Below are 27546 nucleotides of genomic sequence, written 5' to 3' on the forward strand. Positions count from 1 at the left end.
GTTGAGGAAGTAATGATATCCTAAGGTAAGGCTTGCTGCACGCCCCTTTTGTCCAGTTATTATCCTTCAATTGATAGAAAAGAAGTTGTAAGAATAAAGGAGGAAGAACGGCAAGTTATTGTGACTTACGTCCTGTCTAGGTTCCCCGTTTTGAGCCAAATGCGTTGCCTGGGTCAAATTACTGATTAATCAATTGTATATAAACTTTTAAAAAGTGTGTGTTAATATCCAATTTCTTCATGGGTTAGCTCAAACATTTCTCTTTGAAGCCTTATTGGTCACCACAGTTATAGTTTTTTTAAATCATTTTTATTGAGGATTGTTAGGAAGCCATAATAGTACCTCATATGTGAAAGTGTGCAAACTACTTTATGATACTGTTTTTAATCCTCCCAAGAACGTGAAATCACCCTCGCTCCACAAATAAAGGAATAAAAACTCAGAGAAGTTAAGTAACTTGCTTATATAAATGTGGCTAGTTTTGGAATAGGCCTGAAATTCATGGAGTGCCTACGACAGAGCGTATTCGTTTTTATTACGCAGTAGTGCCTGTAATCCGCATGCACTGATCATGTCAGCATCGCCATAGAGAAAAAGTCATATATGTGACTCCCATGATGATTGTGCATTGTGGCTCTTTATTCTTAGAGCATGTTTTTTTTTTTATTGCTCTAAATATTCTTGAGGCCATGCTATTTGTTGTATATAAATTTGTAACTGTTATAAATTTCTTTTGAATTCACCAATTTTATCACTTTTAAATGTCCCTTTTCATCTGTAATAAAGCTTTCTGCCTTAGTCTTCTGTGTCTGATATACCCAAACTACCTTTCTTCTGGACTTTGGAATCTTTTATGCTCATAAAAACTATTGAGTACCCACCTCAAACAGGTTATATCAGTATTTACTGTATAGAAAAAAATGAGGGAAATTGTTTTTTTTATTTATTAATTCATTCAGAGATTAAGATAATAAAGCTTTTCCATTAGTAACAGTTTTTAAATAATAAATGTATTTTTCAACAAAAAGATATGGTGAGAAGAGGGTTATTGTTACACATATTTGCAAATCGCTTTAATGTCTAGCTTAACACAAGACAGCTGGATTTCTGTATTTCCTTCTGCATTTAATTTGCTACAATATCACACCTCATGTAGCCTCTGGAAAACTCCACTGTAAGCTCTTGAGCAAATGAGAGTGAAAAGGCAAAAAACATCTTAGAATTATTATGAAATAGTTTTGACTCCACAGAACCTTTAAAAGCGTCTGTACGAGGGAGATCTCTGGACCACACTTTGAGAATCACTGGTGTAGTGTGTATAGAACATAATTTTTTCTACCCTTTTACTTACAATATTTCTGCAAGTTCTATTTTTGAGATGTCTGTTGTATGTAATGTGAAAATGTGTTGCTTTCATTACTGTTTTCTATAGGCTTCCTGACAAATTCCAGCTTTGTTTCCAGCCTTCGTTTCCAGCTTAGTTAGCCTTTAATAACTAAGGTTAATTAATAATTAAGTGCAATTATTGATATATTTGAGCATAAATCCACTATCATACTATTTGATTCTGTTTGTTCCTCCTGTTGCGTTTTCCTCTTTTCTTGCCTCTTTTTGTTTTAGTTGAGGTTTTAAATTATTTCATTTTTCCTTTCTATTATAAGTTACATATTATTTTACTATTCTTTTGGTTTATTATAGATACAGCATGCCTTCTTGATTTACCAAATCTGAATTTATGTGGTACTTTTTCAAAGCAGTACTAGGGTCTTAGAAAATTGAAACTTTATTTACTTGCTCCCAAATTAATATACTACTGTTGTCATGCATTTTAATTGTATGTGTGTATTTAGAATGATTTAAGACAGTATAAGTTTATAATATCAATACTTTTGGATTCACCCACTTTTTAAAAACCTTCCCTTTGTTTTTTTTATTTCTTTGTGTGTGTGTGTGTGTGTTTAAAGTATTTTCTTTTTAAAAAATTGAGATATAATTGATATATAACATTGGGGTGCCTGGGTGTTTCAGTTGGTTGAGTGTCTGACTCTTGATTTCGGCTCAGGTCAGATCATAATCCCACAGTCCTGGGATGGAGCCCCTGCATTGAGGTCTGCATTGAGCATGAAGCCTACTTAAGATTGTCTCTCTCTTTCCCTCTGCTCCTTTACCCCACTTGCACACACACTCTCTCTCATAAAAAATTGGTTTATAACATTATATTTGTTTCAGATGCACAACATAATTTGATTTTTGTATACACTACAAGTGATTACTACAGCACATCTAGTTACCATCCATCATTATACAACTGACTCCCTTTATTCAATTTGCACTCCCCTTTCTCTCTGATAGCCATTCATCTGTTCTCTGTGTATGGGAGTTTCGTTTTGGTTTGTTCGATTTTTTCAGACTCCACATATGAGAGAGGTCATATGACATTTGTCTTTTTTCGACTTACTCCACTTAGCATAATGCCCTTGAGATCCATCCATGCTGTCACAAATGACAAGATTTCATTCTTTTTCAACTTTAATTAATTAATTATTTTATTTATTTGTTTTTATTGTATATATCTGTATATCACAATTATTTTATCCGTTCACCATCAGTGGGCACTTAGATTGTATCCATATCTTTGCTATTGTAATGATACTGTAACAAACATGAGGGTGCATATATCTTTTCAACTTAGTGGGTTTTTTCTTTAAATAAATACCTGAAAGAATTGCTAGATCATAAGGTAGTTCTATTTTTAACTTTTTGATGGAAACTTCGTACCGTTTTCCTTAGTAGCTGCAAAAGTTCACATTCACACATTTACAGTGTGAGAGGATTCCGTTCCCTTCTCTCCACATCCTTGCAGTACGTGTTATTTCTTGTCTTTTTGGTAATAGCTATTTTAACAGATGTGAGGTGAGATCCCTTTGTGTTTGATTTGCATTTCCCTGATGACTAATGATGTGGAGCATCTTTTCATGTGTCTGTTAGCCATCTATATGTTGTCTTTGGAAAAAAAATATCTATTCAGATCTTCTGCCCATTTTTAATCAGAATTTTTTGTTTGTTTGTTTGTTTGTTTTTTGCTATTGAGTTGTGTGAATTCTTTATTTTGGGTATTAGACCCTTATCAGACATGTGATTGGCAAATATTTTATCCCATTCAGTAGGTTGCCTTTTCATTTTGTTCATGGTTTCTTTTGCTGTGCAGAAGTTTGTAGTTTGATATAGTCCCACTTGTTTATTTTGTTTTGGTGCTTTTTCTTTTGGTGTCAGATTTAAAAATTTATTGCCAAGACCTCCTATGTCAAGGAGTTTAACACCTATGTTTTCTTCTAGGGGTTTTATAGTTTTATGGTTTCAGGTCTTACATGCAAGGCTTCAATCTATTTTGAGTTGATTTTTGTGCATGGTATAAGACTGTGGCATGCTTCATTTTTTGCACATGGCTGTCTAGATTTCCCAAAACTATTCATTGAAGAGACTGCCCTTACCTTGTTGTATAATCTTGGCTCCTTTGTCATTAACTAATTGGCATATGTGTGTGGGTTTATTTCTGGGGTCTCTGTTCTGTTCCCCTGATCTATGTGTCTGTTTTTATGCCAGTACCATCGTGTTTTGATTACTATTGCTTTGATATATAGTTTGAAGTCAAGGAGTGTGATATCTCCAATTTTGTTTTTTTCTCAAAAGTGCTTTGGCTATTCAAGGTCTTTTGTGGTTCCATACAAATTTCAGAATTATTTGTCCTATTTCTGTGAAAAATGTCATTGGGATTTTGATAGGAATTGCATTGGCTGTGTGGATTGCTTTGGATATTGTTATATTTTAACAATATACATTTTTTTCAATCCATGAGCTCATAATGTCTTTTCATTTATTTGTGACTTCCTCACTTCCTTTTATTAGTGTCTTATAGTTTCCAATATACAGGTCTTTCACCTTCTTGGTTAAATTTATTCTTAGGTATTTTATTTTATTTTTGGTGCAATTATAAATGGGATAATTTTCATATATGCATTATTAGTATATAGAAATGCCACAGATTTCTATACATTGATTTTGTATCTTACTACTTTACTCATTATTCATTTATGCTAGCAGTTTGGTGGATGGAGTCTTTAGGGTCCTCTATATATATTGTGCCATGTCTTCTGCATATAGTGATAGTGTTGCTTCCTTTCCAGTTTGGATGCCATTTATTTATTTTCTTGCCTAATTGTTCTGTCTTTCCATATTGTTTTCTGCCTTTAAAAAAATCACTACTGTAATATTGTTTTGTAATTTACTCTATTCACTTCACAATAAAGTGTTAACGTTTTTACATGCTATAATTTTTTAAAAAATGTGGTTGAAGGGATCCAGTAAGATATTTTAGCAGAGATTCTGTCTTTATTATTTTTCTATTTCTGTGTGGACACAGCACAGGGCTGATACTAGTAAAACAAGTCTCTGATGAATTTTATATTACAAGTAAAGCCATTTTTGAAAAAGTAGGTTTTGATATTTGTAGTAGAAATATGGGGAAAATAAATGATTTATATATATGTGTTAATATATGATACTCTATGCTTATTTCAAAAAATTAGAAAAAAATACCATATACTACTTATTAAGAAAATAAAACTGTGATAAGCATAGCTGACACCTAAATAGAAATCACAAACTCTTTGAGGAATAACAAATACAAAATGGTAAACAGAATGTCCTTCTATATATAGGAGGCATTTATATGAAAGAAAAAAGTAATTGAAATAAGAAATCACTTGAAATGAATATGGTAACTCTTCAGCCAATCATGCTTAATTTTTCTATATGAATAAGTATACTTAGGGTAAAGTTTAATTTAAAAAAGTTTAGGTAGTTAATTAAGTAAAGTTTAATTAAATGGTAGAAAAAGTTTAATATCTGTGATTATTATACTATACTTAAAGAGATGAGCTCTAGGCATATATTTTATATTAATATTAAAGAAAGTCAACATTTTAGTGCTGCTTTTGAGATAATGCAGACATAACTTTAACCACTACTGAGTTGAATAGCAATATGAGTTTTTAAAAAGTACCATGATTGTAAAGTAAAGCAATCATTAAAATATATTAATGTATACAAAATAATTTTATGATGAACAACAACAAAAAAGTCATCCCTATATGAATTACTGGTTGGGAACATTCTCTTTTAGTCAATTTTTCTACAGTTTCCTAAGATAGGACATATTTAAAAACTCGCAAAAGCATTATTAAACAACAGAGCAGGAAAATATATGAAAATGTTTTGTCTTCGAAATTTTAGAGTGGCTTTCTCATGCTAAAGATGATAAAATTATTGGGGCACCTGAGTACCTCAGTCAGTTAAGCGTCTGACTTTGGCTCAGGTCATGATCTCATAGTTCATGAGTTCGAGCCCCACGTCGGGCTCTGTGCTGACAGCTCAGGGCCTGGAGCCTGCTTCGGATTCTGTGTCTCCCTCTCTCTCTGCCCTTCCCCTCTTTACACTCTGTATCTCCCTCTCAAAAATAAATTAACATTAAAAATAAATAAATAAAACCTTTAAAAAAAAGATGATAAAATTATCTCATTCATACCTCCATCTCCCCCTTCCAGTTTTGTCAGTTATAATACCTTTTTTGTTGTTCAGTAAATTATGAAAACATGTGCTTTTAATTCATCTAGTTTAGGCAATATTAACTCTTTGAGAAAACGAAATAAATTAGAATATTTATTCTTTTCACCTCACAATTTTTATTACTCACATCAGGAGTTATGATTCTACATATATACCCGTTAGCAACATTAGATCTGTATGATAGTTCTGTCATGGTGTTATTTTGGTCCACTTGTGTACCCATCTGTTATTTTAATATCTTTGAATTCTTGTTACATTAAGTTTCTTTAACTGTCCTTCTACTGCCCCGAGGATTTTCAACATATTTTCTTCTTTCTCATATTTTCTTCAGAATGTAATCCTTACTGTATTAGTTGTATGTTGTTGTGAAGTGAAGTACCCTAAAAGAGCAATATAAAACCACAAACACTTATTACTTCATATTTTCTGTGGATCAAGAATCTGGGAGTGGCTTAACTGGGTAGTTCTGTCTCAGGATCTCTCAAGAGGTTGCTGTCAAGTTGCCAACCAGGACTGCTGTCATCTCAAGGCTCAATGAGGCTGAAAGATCTTCCGAGCTCATGCACTTGTTTGTTGGCATGCCTCAGTTCCACATATTTCACATATTTTTTTAAAATGATTTCCTTTTTTTTTGTCATTAAACTAAGTTTTAGGCTATATATACACATATATATACACATATATATATACATGTATATACACATGTGTATAACACACATATATACATATATATATATATATATATATATATATATATATATATATATACGTATATATACACATATGTGTATATATATTCAAATACGCATCCTCCCTCACAGTTATATTTAGGCCAGTGCTGTAGAGATCTTACCCAGTCTCTGTCTACTGTTTCATTGCATTTCCTTTAAAACTTTTATCTTAAAGTCGAAGAGGTATGTCCTCTGATCTATGTACAGAGTTCCCCTATTTGGCTATATAGCAAGCTTTTAATGAAATAGCAGATCAGGTTTTCCAAGGTTTTCTTCAATTAAACAATCATTGTTGGTAGTGGTGGTAGTCAGGATTAAATACAAAGTAACACTTCTATTCAATACTTGCTCTGAGTTTTTTCCCCCAAATTGATTGTTTTTAAATCTGTTATGCAAGAAGTGCATTCTCATTTAAGCATTTTTTAAAAATAGAGAATTATATAATGTAAGCAATAAAACATTCTCTGTTTAAGCCTTCTTTTTTTTTATTTTGTAAGAGTAACCATGGCTCATAATTGTTTATGAATCAATTAAGATATTTTTGCAATACCAATATAGATGTATAGATTTAAATTCCAATATACTCACTCAAATAGCTAAAAGCCTATGTATACAAATTAGGTTTTACATATAGTAATAGATCATGGACATCCTTCTATGTCAGACTACTTCATATTGAAGATTAGGTGTATTCATTTTTAGATACTCCATAATTTATTTAACTATTCCCTTGCTGATAGACATTTAACTTATCTCCATTTCTTTGTTTTAAATAATATGGAAAGGAGTTTCTCTACATTTTACTGTGTAGTTGTGTGTGTATTACTATGTAATGGATTCATAGAAGTACAAATGCTCTGTCAAATATTCCTCGGTATCGGAGGCTTGAAATCATGGTAATTCCACTAGATTGGAATCTCAAACAGATTATTGAATGGACTCATTATACCTTCTCTGTGTACTGGCTGAAAATCATGGTGTCTTAATGTTTGAAATTAGTTGGTGGGCATTACTTAATTCTTCCTAGCCTAACATGTTCACACTCTCATATTGCTTTTTACATATACAGACAGCCCTAAGGTGGAAGTGTGTGTGGCATGTTTGAGGAACAGCAATGAGGTTAACATGGTAGAATGAACCAAGATAATGGGATAGTAGTAGAGGATGAGTTCAAATATAGGGTTTTGTGGGCCATTTTGAGCACTTTAGATGACCTTCTCTCCATAATCAAGTATCAAAAAAACGGTCTATACTCCTTGCCCCCACTTCTACTGCACTGTGACTTCCATCTTGATTATGTTATTGTTGCCTCTAACAAAAGTCTTTAGCTACTTCATGACTGCCAAGACAGTGGCCTCTCCATACTCCTTTTCACACTATTGGCCATATATAATTTACTGTGAATAAAAATGCCTTTCATAATTGTAAAATGTATATTATTTTATTTTTTATTTTTAGTGACCACTGTCATCATCACAGAATTCCGTTTGCTTTTTCCTCTTGTTCTTTCCCAATTATTCTGCTGCTTTGACTGCTATTTCCTATTTCTTTTAGGCTGCTTCTGCCAAATCCTTTAGCTTTACTCAGTGTATGACTAATGTTTCATTCTTGGTTCTCTTCTTGTGTGACCTTTGAAAAGTTTTACAAATGCATTCCCAACTCTAAATGATTTAATGGAAGATTCTATTTCTGAATAGCTCTGAAAAGCTTAAGAGCAATGTGCATGGCTTTTAAAAATATTAAGCTTATGGAAGTAGATTGCTTAACATGTGTAAATGTTTGATAAAGGAAATTTTATTTTACACAATTACAAATTTTTATTAGCATTTCCTTCTGCCTTGAATACCTTTAAACTACTTCAGTGGGTTTACTGATATTCTTTAGAAGTGATCATAAGACATACTAAATTCCAAAGTATTTTCTATTTCAGCAAACTTTAAATTACATTTTAACGAATATATAATTATTAGAATATGTAATATGCTATTTCTAATACCTTAGAATTAATAATATATAATTGGTCTGTTATTTAAATGGTTAGTCATTTCTTATAGGGCAGAACAATTCACTCCTTGAACAACAACAGATGACAATTTTTCTAAGTTATGCTTGCTATTTTACATTACAAGAAAATACCAGTACATATAATCCTAGATAAGCAGTTAAAAATGCAAGATTACTGCCTACATTTAAATTTCACTCTCTCTCTTCTATAGGTCTTCTATGCATTTTCCTGCTTTTCTTAGATATTATAAAATTTATTTATCATTATAAGAAAATTTACTCTTTAGCATAAAAATATATTCCTTTTCATAAGAAATAATCATGCATAATATCAAATTATTTTGACTCAAACTATTAGAAATACTGAAATTTTGATATATAGTTTTTCTTAAAATATATCTCTGTGAAATATTTGTACAATATTTATCATAATTCTGAATTTTATATATTACATATTGATATTAGATATATTTTTAAAATATGATGCAGACTAAGCTTTCTTGTGAAATCTTGGTAATGTTACTTGATTTTTCCTTTTATTTCTCCATTTTGATATAAGCAGTCTTTCTGCCCTTTCTTTGTGTAAATTACAAGGTATAATCAGAAGAACAAACCTTGAGTTAATGCTTTAAATGTCTCTAGGATAAATTTATTACATAAATTCCAGATATTATTTTTATACATAATGATGTTTCTTTCAAGATTACCTTTCAGTTTATTATCAAATAATTTTTTTTTGGTTGAAAACTCATGCCTAATCCAACATTTAATTAAAAAAAATATTTTGGGGTTTGACAAGAAAATCACAATGAAGCTTGATTCTCCAAAGTTTAGCCTCAATGACTCCCATATGTGTAATACTCACTGAAGACATTCTGCTTAACTGTACTTACTTTAGACCATAAGCCATACTTCCAGTTTTTAAAACTGCCTATTTCATATAATAGTGTGATGCATAGAGAGATCATATATAGTTCAATATTCAATATAAATAACATTTTCTAGATTTTTAATATCTTCCATGAAACTTTTACAGACTTCCTCAGTGTTTCTTTCCAATCCTAATTCCTGATGACTTACTTGAACAACGTTCTCAGTTTTTTCCTTAGGAGCACTGAGCTGTAGTCTAAGGCTCCTTTGGTATTTTTCATATAGTATCATATTAGTTTGAGCTCTATCTGGGTTAAAAGCGGACCACTTGTGACAATGTTGAAATACCTGAAGAATATGTTAATATTTCATTGTTGTTAATATGGTTACACCTACATCATTTGGGAATCTAATATAGATATGTCAGTGGTAGGAAAATGGCATTCCAATGTTATATATTCAGACTTAAGTAAGGATTCAAACTTTAAAGACCCTGAAATTGAGTTAGAAACTATTTAAAAAAAAAAAAAAACAAGTCCTTTTATCTCTCCCTTGTTCAATTGTCATTTGAAAATAAAATTTTCAGTGTTAATGTATACTTTTAGTATTTTGCTCAATTTTAAATTGGCACACAACTATGTCATTCAAAAATATCTCTCCTGGGTACAAGTTTAAAAAATAATACATTTTACACTTACACACATTTCATAGGAATATGGACTAAGTTTTCACTTGTAACTAGAAATATTGGGAAATATAAAGATGCAATTATTTAGAAAAATATGGAAGCTCTCCTTTCAATTCTGGAAGAATGTACAATGCAAGTGATGTTGGAAAATTTTTCTTTCAGGTGGTTTAGAATCTTTGAAAAATCTTCAGCAACTAATTGTGGACCACAATCAGTTAATTAGCATAAAAGGCCTTTGTGATACTCCTACCATTATATACCTGGATTGCTCACATAATCATCTTACTAAAGTTGAAGGTATTGAAAAGTGTGGATTACTCCAAATACTGAAGTTACAGGGAAATTATCTAAGTGAGGTAATTGCTTTGAATTATTGGTTTCTGTGATTAATGCAACATTTTCCTTTTAATAGAAATATCAACTGTACATTTAAAAGCAAGTTTGATTAATTTTTCTTTATTTTTTTGCCTATTATTGATATGTGATTTCCAGTTTACTTAAAACTGTTACATACTTCTCTCTATTTAAAAAAAAATGTTCAACATAGAATATTTTATAAAGAAATCTAATTTAACATAAGTTTTTCAGAACACTAAAATAAATAGTAACTACTCAGTTAAAATATAACAGTATATAAATGGGGCCAATTTATCAAGAAATTCTAATTAAAATTTATGATGAGATAACTTGTGTAAAAAATCAAATTCTAATTATGAAGTTAATTCTTATAAATTTAATTCATCCTAAAATTCTTATAACATTATACTCTGAATTTAACAGAATATGTCTGTTGTTAGTTTTAGTAGGTTTTATGTTTTTAAATTTTGTTGAATGACAAAATATTTTGCTTAATATTAGCTAATGACCCAAATTTAAATATAGCTTCCATCCTTGGAGAATCATGTTCTACTAAGAGAATTGCACTTGGATGATAATAGCATTTCAACTGTGGAAGCACTTTCTTCATATTGGTTGCCTTTACTACAAAACCTGACTATCTCTCAAAACAGGTAAAAACAAACTGCTTAAGCACTAAATGCATTGAATGATTAAAGTAAATGCTTGATCTTCATAGCAAGTAGAAAAGTTGTTAGTTTTTCCCAGCAATTTAGTGAAAGTGCATCACAATAAATTAATATATATGTTATAAATATAACCTTAATGGATTTGAAAAAGTAGTGTATTGACATACCCTTGAATTTTAGTAGAATTTTAATTGCCACTTATCCTACTCATTTTATTTCTTCTGAAAGACCTACTTGTAGAAATCTCCCAGAGCAGGTTTGTTTATATTTGTAAAGAATATAGTCCTTGGAAAATGCAGGAGGTAGTTAATTTAATTCAGAAGGATGTCTCATTCTCTCAAGTGGTACTTATTAAGTCCTGGAAGAATGATTTTTAATCTGCTCTCAACTTGCATGTCTTTTTGTAACTGTTAAGATTGATTTAAATTTGATTTCCCTAAGGATATAAAGTAACACTTAAAAAAATACCTTAACATTAAATCGAGATGGGTACCTGACACAGAAGATCCATTTGAAACCACCAAACATCTGGATCTTTGCAGGGAAAAACTGTCTAAAACCAAAACAGGAGTACAATATGCGTATGTCTCCTTCTGCTTAATATTTCATTGAGACCTATTCACTCTAATACGATTAATTTGTTCATCAAAGTCACATGGAGTAGGGGATAGAAACCACCTTTAACAAGAAATGGCTTTTTTGAGGTATACAATTCTTGAGGAACAAGTGAACAAGTACAGCCTGATTTTAATACATATATATTTTTCTCCTAAAAGAATCATCAAATATTCTCACATTCTCTGCCACAGAAGTGCTCATCCTTTGAGCATGTAGGTCCCAAATGATTTAACATATACCTATTAAACTGTTCCACTGTTTGGTAAAGCAAAAACTGAATCTGTATTCAAAAATTCCCTCAAATTATTTTAATCATCTCTATTATATGAAAGTTGACTTGGTTTTAAAAGGACATTTATGGTAGAGCCAGCTCTATTAGACAACGTTGTTTAAGTAATGTGGGCCATCCACAAACTCACTGGATCTCTTCACAATATTTTCCAGGTAAGAAACACAATTTCAATGGAAATGCTCAGCTGTGCTTTGGACATATGCAATAAATCACTCAGTAATTGACATACCTCACACATCTTATAGAAGTGGATCTTAAACCACATCAATGAGCAAAATAATATTTAATGAGTTTAAAAAATATTCGAGTCAATAACATTTTTTGAGAAATAATGCCTTTAATTTTTTTGGACAATTTAGATTATCAAAGAAATCTTTCTGATAGACTTTTGACCTATCAATCTGATATTACTAGGAATTATATAAACTTGATCACTAGATGTTTTTTAGAATTGATAATAATAATTGGGATACTTAATCCAAATAATCCTTATTTATAAATTTATTTGCTTAACCTTATAACATTTGGTGGTGGTGTTTGCTATTCTGGGGGACACAGAACTGAGTAATATGTGTTCTTAGCATCAAAAAACTCTTAACAATAAAAGAACTTAATCTTTTGAACTTAACTATATAAAAATAAGTAAATTTATTATATAAATATGTTCTTTTGAATTTTTTAATACTGTCACATATTTGAATATATTCTTTATGACTCTCTCAAAGTTCTTTGCACATTTAATCTACCATTTCTGAAAGGACAAAGGGAAAAGTCCTAAGACATCAGGGATGTGACTGATAGAAATGGACTCAAGGGCAGCCAATCTGAGTTTGAATTCTGAACCTACAACTTACCTGTCAGTTGACCTTGAGCAATTCTCTTCTTACTGCCTGAGCCTGAGTTTTTTTTACATATAAAAGAGGTAGTAATACCTACCTTACCTATTTCATGGGATTCTAATGATGATCTAAAAGGAAAATGTATGTCAATATATTTTGCAAATCTGAGAAGAGTTTTATAAATGTGATATTTGGATTTGTGATTGGTGTGTCTTTTAAATTGTATATATTTTTCTCTTAATTTTTGATATTTTCACCACAAGGAAGAAATTATGTGTCCATATGCTTTCCCCCCCCAACAAATGAAATACAATAAGGAATGATACTTAGTACATATTGTTTGAAATACATGTTTCATCTTGACTTCTGTTTTAAATTTTCATTAGAACATATGACTGTTTTAAGTTTGACTCAGCGGAGTCCTAACTGGAAGACTCCCGGCTTCATAAGTCTTTCTACTTCCAGTGAGACTCTAAGTAGGAGCAGAAAGTGGAAACTATTACCCATTGGCTGCTCATTGTACAAATCTTTTGCTTTTTGTCGTCTTTGAAATTTATATCTTTTTTATGCCCAGGGCTAATGTGACAAGGTCAAATGGTATTAGGTTTTCACTAATGTCCTTTGTCTTTCTGGTTTGAATTTTCTTGGAAAAAATATACACAGAATGTCAGTAAAAGGAAAAGTTCTAGAAGTTTGAAAAAAGAATTCCACTATTAGGTTTCTACCATCCTAATGAATAGTCATAAAGGTGAATGAATAATCAGTTTTCTTGATTAAAACTTTTAAAAAAGAAAAAGAACAGAATTCTAAAAGCATGGTTATCTGAAAAGATAAAGTTTTAATATTATAAAAATATTCAGTCAAACCAAATATTTCTTTACTTGCATTGATTTTTGAAAAGAGAATTTTATTTTTAATTCTAAGACTTTATTGGTTATTTTACTGGAAGTCTTCATATAACCTATATGTTACCTACACTTTACCATATAACTTACTGGTTGAAAACATGAAATAGTCTGAAAAAAAGAAGAAAACTCATTATCTGTTAATCTTTCAAAACCCTTTTAGTAGAAGAACAAAGATTTAGTATTAGAAATTTATTAAAGGTACAAAACAAGTAAGAATTTTCTTGTTGATAAATACATTCATTAGAATTATATTGAGGAACTTAAACTTCCTGCTTGTAATGATAATGATCCAAAACATGCTGAGTAGGAAAATCATAAAACTAGGACTTAAATCCACTAATTATGTAGCAACAAAGTTTTAGGTTGTTTTCCCTCCCTTCCTCCCTTCCTTCTTTCCTTCCTTCCTCCCTCCCTTCTTTCCTTCCTTCCTTCCTTCCTTCCTTCCTTCCTTCCTTCCTTCCTTCCTTCCTTTTCATTGTACATGTGACATTTCATAAATTTGACTATTTAGGAATATATGTACAAATAATGAAGTGTATATATAAATGTAATGGCCAACATTTTATCACTCTTTCTTTTATTATCTTGGATTTTCTTTCCTCCTGGAAATTGTATGTAAGAAGTGGTGTTGTATAGGCTTAACATAAATAGTAATATTGTATTTAGGTTTAGCTACAGTCAGAGAGAACTTTTTCCAATCTCATTATTTAGTCTGTTTTTTCATCGGTAGTATCTTCTGTCTCTCTGCTAATGCAGAACAGGATAGTACAAGAAAGGAGTCAAGGTCAGTACAAGGGTTAGTTTTGTGCCAGACCCCATGAGGCTTCTAGTCACAGTATTATTCTATAAGATTCTGACCTTAGAATAATAGATTTTTTTTTCATGACAAGGAGATAGTAGAAATAAAGATGTAAAAATGTCTGCCAGGACAACTGGAAGGACAGTATAAAAAACAAGAAAAGAAAAGAAGTGGAAATTAATACATACTTTTTTTTCTTTTGTACCAGAAATATTCTGTTAGTTGAGGCATATTTTGAACTGTTATGGAGTTCTGACATTTATACGGAAGATTAGTTCAGGAGACTTGTGTTTGTAATGAGAATATATTTCAAGCAAAGGAATTTTTCTGTTGTTTAAAGATTTAGAAAAGCTGGCTTAATTTTTATTTCTAAATAGCTATGGTAATGTGGTTTTGTGTTACAGACTAAACTGTAGACTTGTCTTAGTTGGAAATGCAAATCAAACTAAATTAATTTTCTCTTCATGGCTTTTGTTTCCAGTGATGTGAATATTTTGAATATCACTTATGTTCCTGGCTTGAATTTGGGTTCTTACTGACAACTATATCTTAGAAAATGATAGAAACTTTTAGATGTAGGAGGAAAATTCATTATTGCTAGAATTTGAATATGCATGCCTTAATAATGATTATTAATTTAAATGTTTGCATATTTCTGCCAAATTTAAGTTCATTCTATCTGTATAAAACATTTTCTATTATAATGTTGCTTAGATGCATATTTCTAGTTTAGAAATAATCTTAGTGTAACTTTGGATAATTGCAATACTTGTAATACTTTTGATCTGGAAAACAAGCAAACAAAATTAATTAAAAACAAAACTAGTAACTCTAATCTGTTATGCTGTTGAAAAGTGAAAACAAATATTTTTTATATTTTTAACCTCTTCATGGTTTAAGTTATGTGTTTGAGCCAGGACAAAATATATCTGTAATATAAATTCTCTGTAAATTTGGCTTTATACAAAAACCAAACAAAAACAATAATAAAAAAGTTCACTTATTTTTATTTAAATAACATGTACACATTAAAATCCATATTTGTCCCGACTTCAGCCAGGTCACGATCTCTCCGTCCGTGAGTTCGAGCCCCGCGTCAGGCTCTGGGCTGATGGCTCAGAGCCTGGAGCCTGTTTCCGATTCTGTGTCTCCCTCTCTCTCTGCCCCTCCCCCATTCATGCTCTGTCTCTCTCTCTCCCCAAAAAAATAAATAAACGTTGAAAAAAAAATTTAAAAAAAATAAAAAAATAAAAAAATAAAATCCATATTTGTCATCGAACTTGATAATACATGGTGTTTTCTCTTAAAAATGAATACGAATGTTCTATTATAGAATAAATACCTAGAATTTTATGATTACTACATTTTTAATTAGCACTCTTAATGCTATTATAATTGTATTTTATTATACAAATATATAATGATATATGTATATATAATCATATACAATTGCATATTATCACATAATTGTGTTATATTAATACGTTATTATGTGGTTATGTCATAATAAGGACATTCCAATTTAAAATTTTTATGAATTCTATTTCTTTGTTTTCAGCTTGACAAAAATCATACCGCTTTTTCATTTTGTTTCTTTGGAAAAACTAGATGTCAGCAACAATTGTCTTTCTGGTAAGTTTAGAATAATATATAATTTCTAAAAAGTACATAATAAGCTTTTGAGTTTCTTTTCTAAATGTGGTAAGGAATGTTTTTGGATAGATGTGTTAATGGTATTTACAAATAACATATCTATACAATAAGGTGTAGAGGAGGAAAAATTTCTCCTGTATCCTCTTACGATTTTAGGGTACGCCTAAGAATTAAACTGACACAAGACAGATTTAGAAGCAAAGGATACAACTTGTAATGTTTGTTGTTGTTGTTGTTGTTGTTGTTGCTGTTTTTTAAAGGTTTGGTTGTAGGCATTTCTCTTGGCTTCTCCCTCCTATCCTCTTGATAAGAATGTCTCTTTTAGGAGCACCTGGGTGGCTCGTTTGGTTAAGTGTCTGACTTCAGCTTAGCTCATGATCTCACAGTTTCATGAGTTTGAGCTCACATTGGGCTCTGTGCTGACTGTGTGGAGGCTGTTTGGGATTCTCTCTCTCTCTCTCTCTCTCTCTCTCTCTCTCTCTTTCTCTCTCTCCCTCCCTCTCGCTCTGCCCCTCCCTGACTTCTGACTTGTGCTTTGTCTGTCTCTCAAAATAAATAAACTTAAAAAAAAAAGTGTTTCTTTTAGTATAGGGAGGATATCTTTAATTTAGGAATTTCATCTCTTCTAAGGAAACGAAGGAAGGTCACAGTATACTTGCATCTGATGTGTTTTAAATGCCTTTAACTCAAAATAGTCAATATGCTAGAGTGGTATATTTGTGTGGAAATTTCTGAATTCCTTCAAAGGCATGGTGAAATCATTCAATTAAATTTCCTTCCACTTTTAAAATCATAATTCCTGTATCTTTCTGATAGACCTAGCAAATATCACAATTGTATTTTTATTTGAAATTCATATATCTTTTACCTATTAAAAATATAACCTAATGAAGATAAGTAAACAAATTTGTCTAATTTGTTGGCTCCTAACATTTATAAAGCAAACACCAATTAAAAATTCGTTAAAGAATGATCAACTGATTTAGTTGATTAATACCTCCCCAAATTTCCCCATCTCATTCCCCTCACGGAGACAACAATATTTCTAAATTTGACACCATAGGTTAACTTGACTATCCTATATATTAATGTCCTCAGACAGTATGTTTTCTTTTGCCTCCAGCTTTCTTAACATTCATGTGACATTCCACCATATCCGTGGTCTGTTCTTTCTTTCTTTCTTTTTTTTTCCTTTGGCTGAAGTGTAGGCTATTGTATGAATGTATCATACTTTGTCCATTTTCCTGTTGATTGATATTTTAATAATTTGTGGTTTGGGGCTACCATGATTATTATAGAATTTCCTGGGGAAATTCTTATATAAATCTTTCTGTAGACATATGTTTTCATTTCTGTGGGATAAGTATATCAGAGTGTAATTGCTAGATAATATAGTATGTGTATGTTTCTCTTTAGAAGAAACTGAAAAAACTGTTTGCCAAAGTAGTTGTAACATTTTACACCAGTAATATACTGGATTTTCAACTGCATCATTCTGGAGAATCTTTAATATTTCATTGTGTTATCTCATTATGGTTTTAGTTTACATTTCCATGATGAATAATGATATTAAGGCTTTTTTCATTCATTTATTGATCGATTATTTTTGTATATTCTTTTGTGTCCATTCAAATGTCTTAGCATTTTTAAAATTTGGTTATTTGCCTTTTTCTTATGTATAAGCTTTTTATATATTCTGGTTATAATTCTTTGTCAGATATATATTTTGTAATGTTTTCTCCTGGTCTTTTAACTATGAATTTTTATTAATGATGTTTTCAGGTGAGGAGAAGTTTTAAATTTTGATGAAATTTAATTTATTATTTTTAATAGTTATTGTTTTCTATGTCCGTGTAATATTTTTCTGCCTCCAGTTTGAGAAGATGATTTTATATACTTTCTTGCTTTCTTATAGAAATTTTGTACTCTCAGTTTTTACCTTTTGATCTATGATCCATATCAAATTATTTTTTATGAATGATACAAAGTAGAAGATGAATTTAGTTTTTAATATGGATATCCAGTTGTTCCATCAACGTTTTTTAATCAACCTTTTTTCATCATTGAATTACTTTGGTGTCTGTCAAAAATTTTGATTTACCTTTGACTTTGGGATGAGTTTCTATTAACTGCTTTATTTTCTTTATTAACTGATCTAATGATAAATAATATTTCCTATTTCCTTATGTATTTAGTAATTTTTTATGAGGTGTTTTATTTAATTAAAAATTTGAGAAAAGCAACATATGGATCAAGATGCTAAAAAAAGGAATTGAAGAAAAGTCTCTTTAGCCTTGCTTCCCCAGCAGCAACCAAAGTTACTAGCTGTTCAGTGTACAATAAAGGTATTCTGTGCATATACAAGCAGATGAAGAGTGGAGTTGTCTCTGACCTTGGCTTGAACTACGCCCCCATCTCCTTCCTATCATGGTAGTGCAGCCTTGGCCCCCAGATGTTCTTCACAGATCAGGCTTCTGGGTCCCAAAGGCTTCTTTTCTCAAGGCCTTTCCTTTTCTCTCTGGACAAAATTAGCTTCCACAGAGCAACAGTCCACTCAGGTGATGGAGGTGGTAGTTTTGAAAATGAGAAACTTAATATATTAGAGAACAAAAACAGCCATATTACCAAGGGCAACTTCAGCTCTGTTAGCCGATCACTGGGAAAACTTTGAAATGACTAAAACAATAAATCGTTCAAACAGATCTGTACAGTTATGTACATAGAACAGTTCCAGAGAGTATGGATAGATATGTCGAGTATCATGGCAAAGGCTATATGGTTGCAAGAATATGTGGTAATTCCTATATAACTGGGACATACAGTGTGAACTAGAACTAGAACTTTTCTTCCAAATTCCGATCCTACAGACTCATCTTTCTCTAAACAGTTCTTTTTGGTGCTAAAATGTTATCCTTTGATTTTGGAGGTGACAGGAATTTACATGATAAACATATATCTTTCAAAGGATTTTTTTTTCAATTTATTTAAACAAACAAAAAAAGAATTCATCCCTTTCTTCCACCCCCACCCCGGGTCTGAGCCTTTTTTGTTTGTTTGTTTTGTGTTTTTGTTTTTGTTTTAGATTCCACATATGAGAGAGATCATATGTCATTTGTCTTTTTCTGACTTATTCCACTTAGCTTAATGCCCTTGAGATCCATTCATGTTGTCACAAAGGAGAAGATTCCTTTTTTATGGCTGTATAATAGTCCATTGTAGATCTATATACCACAATTATTTTATCCATTCATGCATCATTGGACGCTTAGGATGGGTACATACCTTCACTATTGCAAATAATGTTGTAATGAACATAGGGATGCATGGGGTGTGTGTATCTTTTCAAGTTAGTGGGTTATTTTTTTTTTAATTTTTTTTTCAACGTTTATTTATTTTTTTTTGGGACAGAGAGAGAACATGAACGGGGGAGGGGCAGAGAGAGAGGGAGACACAGAATCGGAAACAGGCTCCAGGCTCTGAGCCATCAGCCCAGAGCCTGACGCGGGGCTCGAACTCACGGACCGCGAGATCGTGACCTGGCTGAAGTCGGACGCTTAACCGACTGCGCCACCCAGGCGCCCCGGTGGGTTATTTTTTAAAAAATAAAATATCCTGAAGTAGAATTGCTGTATCATAACCAAGTTCTTTTTTTACTTTTTTTGAGGAACTCTATACTGTTTTTTATAGCAGTTGCACCATTTACATTCACACATTTACAGTGTGAGAGGGTTCCCTTCTCTCCACATCCTTGCAACACTGGTTATTTCTTATATTTTTTGGTAATAGCTGTTTTAACAGATGTGAGGTGAGATCTCATTGTGATTGGGATTTGTATTTCGCTTATAATTAATGATGTTGAGCATCTTTTCATATGCCTGTTGGCTATCATTTTGCCATCTTTGAAAAAATGTCTATTCAGATCATCTGCCCATTTTTTAATCAGATTAGGTTTTTTTGCCATTGAGTTGTATGAGTTCTGTATTAATTTTGGATATTAGATAATTATCAGATATGTAATTTGCAAGTATTTTATCCCATTCAATAGGTTGTCTTTTCATTTCGGCTAGGTTTCCTTTGCTGTTCAGAAGCTTTTAATTTGATATGGTTCCACTTGTTTATTTTGCTTTAATTGCATTTTGTTTTGGTGTTAGATTAAAAGCATCATCACCAAGACCCATGTCAAGGAGTTTACCACCTATGTTTTCTTCTAGGAGATTTATGGTTTCAGGTCTTATGTTTAAGTCTTCAATCCATTTTGAGATAATTTTTGTGTATGGTGTAAGACAATAATCAATTCATTCTTTGAATATGACTGTTCAGTTTTCCCAACATCACTTATTGAAGAGACTGTCCTTTCCCCAATGTATATTCTTGGCTCCTTTGTCATAAGTTAATTAAACATATATGGGTAGGGTTATTTCTGGAGTCTCTCTTCTGTTGATCTGTATGTCTGTTTTTATTCCAATACTACACTAAATTTTAGTTGCTGTAGGTTTGTAATATAGTTTGAAATAAAGGAACATGATGCCTCCAACTTCATTCTTTCTCAAGATTGCTTTGGGTGGTTGGGGGGAATCATGGCTCAGGTCATGAACTCAAAGTCGTGGGATCGAGCCTTGTGTTGGGCTCCATGCTCAACGTGGAGCCTACTTGGTTTTCTCTCTCTCCTTCTCTTTCTACCCTCCTCCACTTACTTGTACTCTCTCTCTCTCTCTCTCTCTCTCTCTTTCTCTCTCTCTCTATTTCAAAATAAATAAATAAACTTAAAAAGAAAAAGATTGTTGGGGCACCTGGATGGCTCAGTCAGTTATGTGTTTGACTCTTGATCTTGGCTCAGGTCATGATGATCTCATAGCTCGTGACATTGAGCCAGCCCCTGCATTGGGCTCTGCACTGACAGCACAGAGCCTGCTTGGGATTCTCTCTTTCTCTCTTTCTGCCCACCCCCTTCTCTCTCTCTCTCAAAATAACTAAATAATCTTAAAAAGTTACTTTGGGTATTCAGGGTCTTTTGTGGTTCAATATAAATTTTAGGATTGTTTGTTTTATGTCTGTGAAAAATGCCAGTGGGATTTTGATAGGGATTGCATTGAACCTGTGTATTGCTTTGGGTGTTATGGACATTTTAACAGTATTCCTTCTCCTGGCCTATTGCGTGGCATGTCTTTCTATTTATTTGTTCTTCCTTGATTCCTTCATTAGTGTCTTACAGTTTTAAATATATAGATCTTTCACCACTTTGGTTAAGTTTATTTCTAGGTATTTTATTCTTTTTTGGAATTATAAATGGATTGTGTTCTTAATTTCTTTTTCTGATGCCCTATTACTACTGTAAAGAAGCCCAACAGGTCTTTGTGTATTGATTGTGCATCCTGCAACATTAGTGAATTTGTTTATTAGATCTAACAGTTTTTTGATCAAGTCTTAAGGGTTTTCTATATATATATCATGTCATCATGTCATGTCATCATGTCATCAAATAGCTTCAGTTTTACTCCTTCCTTTCCAATTTGGATGCCTTTTATTTTATTTTCCTAAACAGTTGCTCTAGCTAGGACTTCCAAAACTATGTAGAATAAAGTTGTGAGAGTGGGCATCTGTGTCTGATTCCTGATCTTAGAGGAAAAGCTTCATCTTTTCACCATTAAGAATGATGTTAGCTGTGGGGTTATTCTATATGGTCTTTATTATGTTCGGGTACATTCCTTCTATACCCACTTTTTGAGCATTTGTATTATAAGTGGATATTGAATTTTGTCAAGTGCTTTTTCTGCATCCTTTGAGATGATCATATGATTTTATCCTTCATTTTGTTGATGTGGTATGTTACATTGACTGGTGATTGTTGATAAATCCCACCTGATCATGATGTATTAGTTTTTAATATATTATTGATAATTTAGTTTGCTATTATGAGTTTGATAATATTTTGCTGAGAATTTTTCATATCTATGTTTATCAGGAATATTGGCTTATGATTTTCCTGTGGTGCTCTTGTCTAATTTTGGTATCAGGGTAATGCTAGCTTCATAAAATGAGTTTGGAAGAATTCCCTGCTCTTCTAGTCTTTGTAAGAGATTAAGAAGGATTAGTATGTATTCTTTTGTGAATGTTTTATAGAATTCACCAGTGAAGCTGTTGGATCTTGGACTTTTGTTCGTTGGGAGGTTTTTGATTACTGATTCAGTCATCTTACTAGGAATTGATCTGTTCAGATTTTCTAATTCATGATGATTCAGTCTTGGTGGGTTGTATGTTTTTAGGAATGTATCCATTTCTTTTAGATTGTCCCAGTTTGTTGGCATATAATTGTTCCTAGTAGTCTGTTATGATCCTTTGTATTTCTGTGGTATCAGTTGTAACATTTCTTTGATTTTTGATTCTATTTATTTGAGTCCTCCTCCTTCTAGTGAGTCCAGCTAAAGGTTTGCCAATTTTGTTTATCTTTTCAAAGAATCAGCTCTTAGTTGTATTGATCTTTTCTATTGTCTGTTTTTTATTTCATTTATTTTTGCTCCAATCTTTGTTATTTTCTTCCTTCTAATAACCTTGACCTTCCTTCTTTTTCTGGTGCCTTGGGGTGTAAAGTTATGTTGTTTATTTGAGACTTTTCTTATTTTTTGCGGTAGCATTTATCCATTTTATCTTCCCTCTTCAAACTACTTTTGCTGTATCCCATAAATTTTAGTATGTTACATTTCCATTTGTCTCAAGGTATTTTTTAAATTTCTCTTGATTTCCTCTTCGAAACATTGGTTTCAGGATGTTTATTTATTTTTTTCAATTTTTTAATGTTTGTTTATTTTTGAGAGAGAGAAAGAGACAGAACACAAGCAAGGGAAGGGCAGAGGGTGAGGGAGACACAGAATTGGAAGCAGGCTCCAGGTCCTGAGGTGTCAGCACAGAGCCTGATGTGGGGCTCCAACCCATGAGCCTTTGAGCCGTGAGATCATGACCTGAGCCAAAGTCAGCTACTCAACCAACTGAGCTACCCAAGTGCCCTGGTAGCATGATGTTTAATCTCCACATATTTGTGAATTTCATTTTATTCTTGTGATAGATTTCTAGTTCCATATCATCGTGTCAGAAAAGGTGCTTGATATGGTTTCAGTCCTCTTAAATTTATTAAGACTTGTTTCATTGCCTAACATATAATCTATGTTGGAAAGTGTTTCACATGCACTTGAGAAGAATGTGTATTCTGTTGCTTTTGAGTGGAATGTTCTATAAACATTTGTTAAGTCCATTTGGTCTAACATGTTGTTTAAGGCTGATATTTCCTTTTTGATTTTCTATCTGGATAATCGATTCTTTGATGTAAGTGGAATATTAAAGTCCTCTATGATTATTGTGTTGCTGTCTATTTCTCTCTTTAAGGCTGTCAATATTTGCTTTAAGTATGTAGGTGTTTTTGTGTTGGCCACATAAATATTTACAATGTTGCATCCTCATGTTGGATTGACCCTTTTTATCATTATGTAACACTCTTCTTTGTCTCTCATTACATTCTCTGTTTTAAAGTATGTTTTATCTAGGCGTGCCTGGGTGGCTTTGTCAGTTAAGCATCCAACTTCAGCTCAAGTCATGATCTCACGGTTTGTGAGTTCTAGCCCCTCATCAGGCTCTGTGCTGACAGCTCGGAGCCTGGAGCTGCTTCAGATTCTATGTCTCCCTCTCTATCTGGCCCTTCCCCTCGAGCTCTGTCTCTCTGTCTCTCTCAAAAATAAATAAACATTAAAAAAATTTGTAAAAAAAAGTGTGTTTTATCTGAAGTAAAGTCTGTTTTGTCTGATATGTCTAGTAATTTTTAACTGTATGTTGGACATTTGACATAATCCAGTTTAGTGAGTCTGCATAATGTTGCCTTCCTTTTAAAGGGAGTTAACTTCAGTTGCGGTAGGTGGTTAAAGCATTTATGGATATATTTTTTTTTCTGCTTTAATTTCATTCTCTTTTAGGACAAACCATTTTAGTTTTCAACTCTTAGTGCATGCCCCTACCCCAAGGCATTGTGTTCACTCCTAGTGCACACTCTCTGAGATACTCCGTTAGGTCTCATTTTGGCTGGGCTGAGACTCCAGTGTCTTTCACTGATGCATGCACTTAGTGTCATCATGCAGCTCTTAGCCTTACAGCTGGTGATCTCTGCTAGGTTTTTCAGTCTTTCCCTGTGTGTGTGACACCGTGTACTTGCCCACAGACCTGTGGTGAATTCTCACATAGACTTCTTTCCCCAGTTTCCTCCCTATAACATGTATACATACATAGCTTCTTCTCAGTACTTTTCATCATAAATTCCAACTTCAGTTCTAATATTTGCCTCCTCACTCAGCAAAAGAGTTTCTTCATTTGGTCTCTACTATTCTGAAGTGGTAAGCTGCTTTCAGATGGGAAACCACTGTGAGTGTAGATGCACCATATATGTTTCCCATCTCTGAGAGGCAGGCTTAAAAACAAGTACTTCATATGTATTGTCCAGTTTTCTGATTATCTGTGGGAGAGCAATTTTATATAAATTCTTCTGTAATATACACTGGATTGACTTACTCTTCTTACTTTTGAAAGTAAAAAAAGTTCACGTAATTCTCTTTAGGTATGTGTTCAATTTTACCACTTATTACTTTAGATTTAACTTCTTTAGATTTTTGTGATAACAATCTGGCACAAACTGTTCTAAATTCTTTATACACATGATCTCATTTGACCTTCACCCAGTAAGAGGTATGAGCCTGAATCACAAAGCGATTGTGGGAAAAATATATATTCTAATAGTGGAGTCTGTATTCTTAATACAGCCTCTTTTTAAAAGCACACTGTATTCTGCAGAATAAATATTTTTTTTGCTTTCCTTTATTACCTAATCAATAAATAAATGGTCATTTATAAATGATTATTGTTCTTTCTCTGTATTACCTTTCATAATGGTTTTTATTTTTTATTTTCTGTAGATCTTACAAGTGCCATTAAGTGGTTTAATGCATGTTATTCTCTCCACGAATTGTCTCTCACTGGAAACCCACTTCTTCAAGAAGTAAACTGGAGGTAAGAAACATTGTTGCACCCTATTATGTACTTTATTATAGTTACAGAAAACACAGTTTGATGAAAATTTCTCTGTGCCTATTAATTTCTTGGAAAAAGTTAAAAAAATAACTTAAAAGTTATTCAAAACAAGACATTTTTTGTAAAATTAGTTTTAAAAATATCTTCAACCTACAATAATTTTTTTGCACGTGTGAAATAATGCAAATTTAAAATGATTATTTTGATCCATACCATTAATTATGTGACAATTTTAGTATGATGTTCACTTGGGTCTTGTCTTTATAGAAAACACATTTTTATTGGGAATGACTTTTTATAAGTTATCTAAATCACATAACTTGCTAATTAAAATTATTTTTTTCTTCCAGTAATTTGATTTTATTTTCTTAAAAGAGAAATTTGGTGTCTGTTAAAGTACAGATTATAAGATATGTGAATTCATACCTCTCTTTAAAATATTGTAGTACCTAGATCTAATAGAATAAAAATATTTTATAATTTTTTAGAATGGATTTTTTTTATAAAAAAAGTTTCTCTAATTTGAAACTCTCATATTATGCTAATACCATTACCCTCAAAACTGACCAACATCTTTTTTCATGATGAGCTTTTTTGAGATAATTTTCATATGACAAACTTCATCAGTTTTATTTAGAAGTATGAGTATGGTGTACAAACCACCACAATCAAGACATTAAACATTTTTATCACCTTAAAAAATTGCCTAGTGCCCCTTTGGAGTCAGTCACCTCCTCCAGTTCTTTAAAAAAGTCTCTCCACTCTTATGGCTTTCATTTTTTTCTGATGAGAAGTCTGCCAACATTCTCTCTGGAGATTTCTAAGATTTTTCTATCATGGTTTTCAGCAATTTGATTATAATGTATTTTGCTGTGGTTTTATGTAGATTATTTTTCTTAAGAGCTATTGAATCAGGGCCTCTGGGTGGCTCAGTCAATTAAGAGTTTGACTCTTAATTTTGGCTCAGGTCATGATCTCAGGGTTGTAAGATCAAGCCCTGTGTGGGGCTCCATGCTCAGTGTGGAGCGTGCTTAAGATTCTCTCTCTCTGCCCCTCCCCTGCTTGTGTGCATGTGCATGAGATCTGTTGAACCTCTTGAATCTGATGAATTTGTAGTTCTCATAAAATTTAGAATTTTTTTGGCCATTATTTTTTCAAATATTTTTTCTGCCTCCCCCCATCTTGTCCTGCTAGGACTCCAATTTTACCAATATTTGGCCACTTGATATATTCTAGAATTTGCTATTGCTCTGTTCATGATGCACGGTGTCTGTGTATATATACATACATATATATATATATTACACTTTTTTCTGTTTGTACTTCACTCTTAACAGTTATTGCTATATCTTTAAGTTCTCTGATATTTTCTTCTTATGTATCTATTTTGATATTAAAGTCCAGAATTAATCAGTTCAGAGTTCAGATACTGTGGTTTTCATCCTAGAAGTTTCATTTATTTTTTTAACATTTGCAGTTTCTCTCCTAATCATACTCATGATGTTTTCCTGAATCATCTTGAACATATGGAGAATATTTATAATAGCTGTTTTAAAATCCTTATCTGCTAGTTTCATCATCCATGTCATTTTGGGGCCTATTTTTATTGACTTTCACCCCAATTTCGGGTCGTATTTCCCTGCTTTTTGCATGCTTCATCATTTTGGTGGTATTCTGGACGTCTTAAATTTTATACTGTTGATTTCTTAATTTTGTTCGTTTTTTTTTTAGATAACATCTATTTTGTTTCTGACATGTAACAGCTATGTTAAATTAGGGAGATGCTTTTAAAGCTTGCTTTTAGTATCTGTTAGGGAAGTCTCAAAGAAATCTTTTGACTGGTGCCAATTTAGCTCTACTGCTATGGCACTGACTTCCTGAGTATTTTCCCTACTGCTTCTTATATACATCTTTTCAATTTTTGCTGATAGGAATTACTGCCAGCCTTATATATATTCTTGTAATTTTTCTACTTTTTCTTTCCCACTGATTCCTGCCCTTGGCTTACATGGTTTTTTTCTCATACACCCTCAGATCATTTTTCATTTACCCAGATCCAATTGAATTAAATCCCAGAATTCTGAAAAGCTTTGAAAATGCTCACTTTTCTAGTACTGGTGATGATTCTGATCTAAATTCTTGTCTTTTGTATGTCTAGCAGTGTGTATTTGTAAGATGGTTTAACATGGTTTATTGTACATTTGACATTTGTATCATATCAAGTCATGGGTACATCAAAACAGAACAAGGTAAGAATAGACAAGGCTTGTAGCCTAATTTAGCAAGATAAGTTTGACAATACACTAAGTATAGAGAAAGGCAAATATTTACTGAAATTTTGGTAGAAAACCCATTTCAGGATACTCAGAGTTTAGATCAAATATGTAAATCTTATCAGTTTGATCAGGTAGTGAAAATACAGCATTTATGA

General features: G+C 32.1%; 1 protein-coding gene across 1 annotated transcript in view; it reads left to right on the plus strand.

The window, feature by feature from the left end:
- LRRIQ1 (leucine rich repeats and IQ motif containing 1) overlaps window positions 1–27546 on the plus strand; it is a 206696-nt gene that overhangs the window by 34883 nt on the left and 144267 nt on the right. Inside the window, exons 10-13 of the mRNA XM_032594019.1 lie at window positions 10081–10274; window positions 10801–10928; window positions 15958–16031; window positions 25001–25094. Of these exons, the coding sequence (XP_032449910.1) occupies window positions 10081–10274; window positions 10801–10928; window positions 15958–16031; window positions 25001–25094 (490 nt within the window). The remainder of the gene's footprint in view (window positions 1–10080; window positions 10275–10800; window positions 10929–15957; window positions 16032–25000; window positions 25095–27546) is intronic.

This window comes from Lynx canadensis, chromosome B4 (assembly GCF_007474595.2).
Source record: "Lynx canadensis isolate LIC74 chromosome B4, mLynCan4.pri.v2, whole genome shotgun sequence".
NCBI classification, from domain to species: Eukaryota; Metazoa; Chordata; class Mammalia; order Carnivora; family Felidae; genus Lynx; species Lynx canadensis.